Source organism: Drosophila sulfurigaster, chromosome 3 (assembly GCF_023558435.1).
Source record: "Drosophila sulfurigaster albostrigata strain 15112-1811.04 chromosome 3, ASM2355843v2, whole genome shotgun sequence".
NCBI lineage: Eukaryota > Metazoa > Arthropoda > Insecta > Diptera > Drosophilidae > Drosophila > Drosophila sulfurigaster.
This window is the reverse complement of record NC_084883.1, coordinates 245,919-255,264: the sequence shown is the minus strand read 5'-3', so window position 1 is coordinate 255,264 and position 9,346 is coordinate 245,919. Positions and strand designations below refer to the sequence as shown.

At 40.1% G+C, this 9,346-nt stretch overlaps 1 protein-coding gene across 1 annotated transcript; it reads left to right on the top strand.

The window, feature by feature from the left end:
* The first annotated feature begins 5,156 nt into the window (after positions 1-5,156).
* LOC133844836 (uncharacterized) lies at positions 5,157-6,057 on the top strand. The gene has a single exon (XM_062279103.1). It carries the CDS (start codon positions 5,413-5,415, stop codon positions 6,055-6,057), a length of 645 nt encoding a protein of 214 aa, XP_062135087.1. The 5' UTR covers positions 5,157-5,412.
* Positions 6,058-9,346: the final 3,289 nt, after the last annotated feature.

The window sequence follows — 9,346 nt, the reverse complement described above, 5'->3', positions numbered from 1 at the left end:
ACGGAGGTAGGCGACACCCTGTGGACACGAACGGCACGGCTTGGGGTTGTACGGGTGTACGGGGAGTGAGTGCCTGGGAGGCATCAGCTATTTGCTCACTTAGCTGAGCGGACCACTGCTCATAGAGAATATAGCAGTAATCATATTTTGCCTGAATGGTAGGCAACTCGTCTGTCGTCATTTCATCCGACATGACGCAGGAGCAAGCCTCGTACTCCTTCTCGACCTTGTCCCACAAGGCACGCATCTGGTCCCTCCGGACCTGGCACGTGTACAGGGATGCGCTATCAGTGGAAGCCTTGTTAAGTCGCGACGCAAAGTGACTGACACGGTCAGTCGCGGCGATGAACTTATTCAACGCCGAGTCTAACACATTGTGTGCCATGTTGCTGTGAGAACGCGTAACAATTGGCAGCCGAGGAACTGGGACGGAAGCAGCCTTGGTCGAAGGAACCGACGGAGGTTTGGTCACGAGGATCAGAGGCTTGGTACCGGAAGTAAGCGAAACACTAGCTGACCGTGCGGGGACCGGTGATGTGCTGGATGCACGAAGAGCCGAGTCCTTCTTGGATTTAGGCACAGGAGGGTTAGGCGAAACTCTAGCGGCGCTAGTAGAAGGCACGGACAATCTAGCTTTAGTCTTATCGGGTTTGCCCGTTGACATGCTACGCACGGAAGATAGGTTTGGAACCCAGAAAATCACAGACAAAAAATACCAAAAAAAACTAGAAGAAAATATCACAGGTGGTGCTGAGATATTTGGTACCCAAATGGGTACGGATTGCGGACACAGGCAATGAACGCAAAGGGGCCGGGGGAAAATTCCCGCGACAATCAAGCAAATGATTGTCGAAAACAAGAACAAAAAAGGCAAGGGAAAAATACCACAAAAATACAATATGCTGGAAAAAACACAAATGTGGTTAAAAATGCGCTGGATGGAAAAAATAATAAATAAATTTGTCACGGAAAAACACAAAAAATTATTTATATATTTGTATATGGATATGTGGTGGACGGAGAAGTGTATTTATATGTAGGTGTGTATATGTGTGTGTGTATGTCTATGTGTGTGTGGACACTGGCTGGAGGTAGCCTATACACCGACACTTGAGCTGGGAGTTGCTCTCAAATACACACACTAAATATCACTTGGAAAAAAAACCAAAAAAAAGGGGTAGGGTATGTCGAGTGCGACTACCGCTGCCCGGCCAATCTGTTACTTCACTCGCAGAAGTACTTATACACGCGGTTAAGCATGCACATCAGTATGTACGTATGTATGTATGTGCTTGCACTGCGCTGCCAACGTCTAAGCAAGTATGTAACACAAAAGAGAGCGAGAGCAAGTGCGGACAACAGCGAATGCACAAGAGTGCGTGTGTGTGTGTTGAGAGAGCGCGAGAGCAAGTGCGGCTGCAAGCTGGTGCGCTTGCGGACAAAGAGAGTGCACCGAAATATGTGTGTATGTATGTATGTCGGCAATTACCGCGACATACAAACGTACAAGAAATAACGGATAAGAATTAAGCAAAAACGAAATTCTGGTACACAACTTGGATTTAAGTTAATTAATTCGTATGATTATATATGTATGGAGTATACAATATATAATCTTCGCACTTTAAAAAATGTTTCTCTCTGGATGATTTACACTTGTCACTGCACTTACACTTGCAAAAAAAAAAGGAAAAAACACACATGCATACATACGTACGCGATTGGCGGAAAAAACAGATATAATTATTTATTATAAATGTAATTAGACAAAAAACCATGGAAAAGGTCGTACGAAGAACAAAGAAGGCAATTGGCAAAAGCTATGGGAAAAACTTTTGCGCAATATGGCGGAATTGGAGGGGCGGACGACCGTGGTAGAAGGAATAAGAAAGAAGCAAAAACTAGTGGCACTTATCTCGGATGTAAAACTGGAACGATGAAAAATAGATTGATGATCTCCGGCTCGAAGGACCAATGTTCGTGGGGGCGCTGAAAAATGTCCAGAATGTTTTGCTTCCCGAAAATAATAACACTCGCGTTTTTCTCACTATATATATATTTGGTTTATTCAGACTTGGCGGGTTATTATTGCGCACAGAAATGGGGGGTAATTGTACCGATTTACAGAGAAATGCCGACGGCATTTCGTTGATCGATGCTGAGCGTGGCTCAGCGGTGGTAAGTTGTGGGAGAGAGAAGTTGAGAGCACTGGAGCTTGAGTGCATTCTTACGCACTGAGCGCATTGCTAGCGAAAAAGCTTTGAGTGCTTTTCGGTCGGCGGAGCGGAGGTGTGCCTCTCACTTAGCAATGCGCTCGCATCAACATATCTAATAAGACAAATAATATCTCAATAATCACATACTTATTAATGTTATATTAATTGAACAAACTACCAACCATACTTAATCTAAGACTAGAGAAGGGTCACGTTATAAGAAAGATAACTTCGTTCGTACCGTCAGATGTGTCTCCATTCCGGACCTCACTCAGCACTTAGGGGGGAGGAGTTACCTTCTCTACCCTATTCATAGAGATGTAGGGTATACGAAAAACGTGAAGAGGCACGATCGGACACAATCGGAACGACCGTTACAAAAACGACATAAAAGAGAAGACGGAGTTGCAAAGGGCCGTTTGGTTCGACAGTCAGTCGAGTGTGAATACAGAAGCTGAGCAGACGTCGAAGTAAATAAATAAAAAAAAGAAAAGAATAAAAAAACAATTGTGTGTTTTCAATTACACCACCAATAAAGGAAGCATCTACACCAATAGTGTTGTTAATCTATTGGTAACTCGCGCGAAGAGCAGAGGCGCCTGGAGGGAGACGCTGAGGTCGGCCAAAACCCGAAATGGGTTGTAGTGCCACCTAATAATAAAAAAAAGAGCAAAATGCCTATAGTGAAATACAACACCCCGAAATCAAAAGTGCAATGTGCAACAGCAAAAAAAAAAATAAGTAAGAAGTTACAGTGAAGTGTGCTCGACTGTGAGATACCCGCTACCCATTTTGAATAAAAGCAAAATATTGCGGTACTATTTTCAAAATACAATACCGAAAATATTACAAAATACTAAAAATATACCAAATGGTATATTCGGTATATCGATTTAGACCCTCATTCAAAAAATACCATACACTGAACATTATACCAGATTGTCAGCCAAAGCAACCAAGACCCCCAGTAAATAGGCGTTTTTATACCCGCTACCCATAGGGTAGAAGGGTATTATAACTTCATGCCGGCAGGAAATGTATTTAACAGTCTTAAGGAGAGAATTTTTGCCGCGCCCACTTACGCTCCCATAAAGCTGGAGTCACGAATTTTACTATATACATGTCGAATTCTGATTGTCTTCCATTAGAGTGAAGCGCGACAACCCAATTGTGTTGCCAGAGATTTACGCTCTAAGCAAAATATGTTTTGCTATATCGCTCAAGTTTATGTTTTGCTATATACTCAAGTAAGAATTATTATTTAATCCAAAACAAAATTTAAATATACGAGCGAGCGTTTTCACCTTTAAAACTAGTGTATGTCACGCAACATTAGAAAATATACTTCTTGTACGGTTGAACTCAACGCAGTTAGATAATGCAATAGAAAATTAATTCTTATTTGAAGACGAGGATTAATTCCTTAACAACAATTTATTTACTATTTAATATACTATTACTACTTTGAGCACTGAACGTCTGATATGAGTCCCGGTCGAGATACGATTTAAAAAAAACAAGTAAGAAAGTTACAGTCGAGTGTGCTCGACTGTGAGATACCCGCTACCCATTTTTAATAAGGGCCAAATATTGCGGTATTATTTTCAAAATATACCGAAAATACTAAAAATACTAAAAATATACCAAATTATATGTTTGATCTAGATCTCAGAGACTATAAGAGATAGAGCTATAAATTATATGTTTGATCTAGATCTCAGAGACTATAAGAGATAGAGCTATAATTTTTTTCGACAGCATTTGTTATGTTTGCATGCAGATCAAGTTTGTTTCAAATTTTTGCCACGCCCACTTCCGCCCCCGCAAATCAAAAAAATTGAATAACAAGTGTAATTTAAAAGCTAGAGCTAGTATATACAATAATTACTGTAGTAGTTATGATTCCTGAAAATTTGGTTGCGATCAGATAAAAATTGTGGAAGTTATTAAAGAAATACTTTTGTATGGGCAAAAACGCCCACTTACTATGGGTCTGAGTTGCTTTGGCCGACAATCTGGTACATTGTGCCGTTTATGGTATATTTTGAATGGTGTACTATATCGATATACCAAACATACCATTTGATATATTTTTAGTATTTTCGGTATATTTTGAAAATGATACCGCAATATATTGCCTTTATTAAAAATGGGTAGCGGGTATCTCACAGTCGAGCACACTCGACTGTAACTTTCTTACTTGTTTTTTATCGTATTTTCAACAATTATATATAAATATTGTGGATGTTATTAAAGAAAAACTTTTGTATTGGCAATGCTATGCTATGTACGTATTGTATATACGTACATATACATATATGTACATGCTCGCCTATATTAGTATCTGTTTGCATAAAGGGTTCATAAGCACTGCGATGGCTCTGGTAGTAGAGTGCAAGCCAAACATGTTGTGGTGCTCGGGGTATTCGGGTTGAGCCCGCGCTCGGGGTACAAACTTTTTTTTTTAATGGCATATACAATAATTACTATAGTAATTGTGGTGTGCGAGTTCGAATCCCGGTCGGTGGTGCTCGAGCTCAAATCCCGATCGAGAATAAACGCTTTTTATACCCGCTACCCATAGGGTAGAAGGGTATTATAACTTTGTGCCGGCAGGAAATGTATGTAACGGGTAGAAGGAGGCATCTCCGACCCTATAAAGTATATATATTCTTGATCAGTGTCAACAGCCGAGACGATATAGCCATGTCCGTCTGTGTGTCTGTCCGTATGAAACAATGGATCTCAGAGACTATAAGAGATAGAGCTATAATTTTTTTTCGACAGCATTTGTTATGTTTGCATGCAGATCAAGTTTGTTTCAAATTTTTGCCACGCCCACTTCCGCCCCCGCAAATCAAAAAAATTGAATAACAAGTGCAATTTTAAAGCTAGAGCTACGCTACGCTCTAGCTAGAGCTAGAGCAGTCTTCGACTAGCTCTCGTTGCGGCCAGACGTCGCTTCTCTTATCAGCAGAGTCTATTCGGTGTATTTTCTTTTGCGACCCGCGCGGTCAATCTTCTACTGATCTTCTCACATTATTTCGCGAGTGCAGTAAAGCTTTAGCTCTCTAATCGAAAGCTTAAATCGTCCGACAATGGGGCCCCCTCGGCCCCCTAATTTGAAGGGCAATCAGTTTGCGTTGCTTTCTGAAAGCCCCCAGTGAAAAAAAAGAGACAAAATCAAAAAATCGACATGACATTTCCCGAACTTCCAACAATAACACTTGAAAACCCTAAGTACATTGTTATGGCATCCAAAAACGTTGAGAAAAAAATCTCTGATTTCTCCTGTATTGCCGTTTACAACGCACTGCGTCTAATTTCAAAAAACATCACTTCCATCTCTAACTTGCGCGACGGCAACCTGCTGATGCTAGTTAAAAATCAAAGCGAGGCTGACAAGTTCATCAACTCACCTACTTTACCTGGCATTTGCAACATCACATGTAAGATGCATGAAACTCTTAACCAAGTGAAAGGCACAATATACGCCCCCTATCTCTCCGATATCTCCAACGAAGAAATTATTATAATTGAAGAGCTGCGATCCCAAAAAGTCAGTGATATTTTCGAGTTCACCAAAACCATCGACAATGCTACCAAACCCTCTGGAGTAATTCTGGTCACTTTTGATCCTTACCACCTTCCCAGCAAAATCGATATTGCATGGCATTCAGTAAAGGTACGGGAGTATATTCCGAACCCAATGAGGTGCAAATCTTGCCAGCTGCTTGGCCACACAGCCAAGCACTGCAAAAATGAACCTCGTTGTGGTAATTGCGCTTTACCTCCTCATTCGCCTGACAACTGCTCACAAACGAAATGCGTTAATTGCTGAGAAGAACACCCTTCCTCCTCTCGACAATGTCCCAAATATCAGCAGCAAAGAGAAATTCTGAAAATCAAGACAACAAAAAAATGCACAATGCACAAAGCTAAATTACTGTTTAACGGTACTACAACAAAACTATCCAGCTCTTCCTCCTACGCTGCAGTAGCGAATGCTGGACACAATGAAAAAACAACGGAACAAAAAAATAACAAAAACAACCACACAAGTACAACTATCAATAAGACAAGCAGAGATAAAACATTTACCGATTCAAACAAAGGAACTACAACAGCAACAACAACAACAACATCATCATTTAACTCAGCATCTACATCGCTGTCGTATCAGCAAAGTCAACACGATAATATCATTACCGAAACAGTCGATGATGACTATGACTATCTTGGCCTGACGCCTAAAACTACTGAATACCTAAAACAACTATCTAACAAAACTAAAATTACCTCTACCACCAACCTCCCATCTACTTCTACCTATTTAAAACGAAATGATCTTAATAATATATTAGATGACTCTATGGATGATTCTGATATATAATATAAATCTAATTATTACCTTCATTGCATATAATATCCACTCCATCTCTTCCAAACAATGACGCTCAAAATTCTTCAATGGAACATAAACGGATACTTCAACAATTACATTGAGCTATTGTTATTAATTAATCAATCCAATCAGGATATTATATGCCTACAAGAGACTAATCTCAAATCTAATGCCATTCAAGTCGCTACTCCCAAACCATTTATTGGTTATTTTTTTAATAATTCTGCCATTCTCCATGCGAAGCATGGCGTTGGTATACTTATACGACAAAACATCCCGCATAAAACCATCAATTTAAACTCTCCCACTTGCTCTATGGGCATTGAAATTTTATCCCACCCGAATATAATAATATTAAACTCTTATATTCCCCCCAACCAAAGTCTATTAGCCACCGATTTAATAAATATTGTAAAGGCAGCTCTAAAACCTATAGTTTATGTTGGGGACTTCAATGCTTGGAGTCCGCTTTGGGGGTCCTGCTCTCGCAACTCTAAAGGTTTTCAAGTCGAAGATCTCATAGTCAGAACAAATTTAGCTATTTTAAATGATGGTTCTGCCACTCACCACTCGACTCACAACTCCTTTACCAACATCGACCTAAGTATGGCTTCCGCTACCCTGGTACCATACTGCAAATGGTCAATTGGCCAAAACTTACATGGTAGCGATCACTTTCCTGTCACCATTAACCTCCTGACCCATATCCCACCGGAAAAATTCACACCTATAATTAGGTTCAAGAGTGACCATGCCAACTGGATTACCTTCCAATCCATTTGTAAAAAAAACTTTCAGTTTGAGTCGAACAATGATTTGAACCTTTTTACTGCCAGAATCACGAAAGCTATAAAAACAGCAGCCAACGTAGCCATCCCTCAAACTAAACAAAAAAAAATAAAGGAGGAACCCTGTTTGGTTTAGTCCATTTCTCCAAGATCTGAGAAAACAAAAGCAGGTTCTCTGGCACAGCTATAAAACCTCTCTTAACAGTACCAACTTAATAGCCTACAAAAAAGCTAGAGCCCTGTTTAAAAGAGAAGCTATTAAAGCAAAACGTGAATCTTTTGGCTATTTCACCTCCAACATCAACCCACTTTCTACAACCAAAAAAATATGGGCCGATATCAACAAATTAGTTGGTATTTTCCCAGGGCCAATTAAATCCATAAGGGATAATAATATTGAGCTGCATAATTCGGTAGACATTGGCAATGCTTTCGGAGCTATGTGGTCCAATTATTCCAAGGACGAAAATTTCTCTAATCTATATATAGCTAGTAAAGAAAAATTTCTATCTCAGGCATATTTGCCTAACCACTTATCCGCAGATGCTAAGTTCCTCGAATCGCAGTTCACTTCTTTTGAACTGGAATCAGCTCTGCAGCATGCCAAAGGGAAAACTCCTGGTCATGACCGCATCTCCTACACTATGCTTCGTAATTTACCTATAGAAGGAAAGCAAAAATTGCTAGAAATATACAACAAAATGTTAGATGCGGGTAGCTACCCGCATACTTGGAGGACTGCTACTATAATTCCTATCCTTAAGCCAAATAAACCTACCCATGAATTATCATCCTTCCGTCCCATATCTCTACTCTCCTGCCTAAGCAAAACCCTGGAAAAAATTCTTGCCAGAAGGATCATGTGGTTTATGACTAAGAATAAACTTATCAGCCCCAACCAAACTGCATTCAAACAACAGCATAGTACCATTGACTCTCTTTTGCATATCCATCATTACGCGTCTGATGCCCTTTCAACCAGAAATCATGTCACCATTTTGGCTACGGATTTCGAAAAGGCTTTTGACCGCGTTGGAGTGCACTCTGTTCTAGAGCAACTATCCCGGTGGGGGATAGGTCCCAAGACCTTCAACATAGTGAAGGCTTTCATGACCAAGCGATCCATCCGTGTTAGAGTTAATAACACCCTAACTAATTTTTATAAATTACACAACGGCATTCCACAGGGTTCCCCCCTCTCTGTGGTGTTGTTCTTAATAGCTTTCCAATCCCTTAATAATATTATATTAAAACACAAACAAATTCATCTCTCAGTTTACGCTGATGATGCCATCATTTTCAGCAACTGCAAAGATAATAATTTACTTTTATTTACCTTTAAAAAAATTCTTGAGGATATCGTAGAATGGGGCAAACTCTCAGGAGCCACTCTGGCTTTAAACAAATGTAAACTATTTCATATTTGTAAAAAACATCGTTGTACATATCCAACTGTAACTGTAAATAACATTACAATAGAATATATATCTAGTCTTAAAATTCTCGGCCTTACACTCGACAGAAAACTTACGTTTAAGCAACATTGTATTAACCTTAGAGATAGCCTTAACAAACGCTTAAATATTATTAAGTTTCTTGGGTCTAAACGATCGCTCGTCCATCCAACATCGCTAGTTCAAGCCACAAGAGCCTTAATGCTGGCCAAAATCGACTATGGGTTGGCTATCTATGGATGGTGCGCGCCTTCCAACATCAAATTGTTCTCCCCCGCATACCATGCAGCAGTACGACGAAGCATTGGCGCATTTCCCACAACTCCGAAGTACAGTACCGGCTGGCCTTCCTGAAGTACAGACGAGAACTGCTCAACTGACTTTTAAACTAATTCCAAAAATTCTGTGCTCGACAAACCAAATTCTTTTAAATGATTTTAAAACAACGGTTAAGCAGCGCCGAAGATTTACAGGCATGCTCCG

Coding starts and splice junctions, on each gene's coding strand:
- LOC133844836 (XM_062279103.1), top strand. CDS start 5,413: ATGACATTTCCCGAACTTCCAACAATAACACTTGAAAACCCTAAGTAC.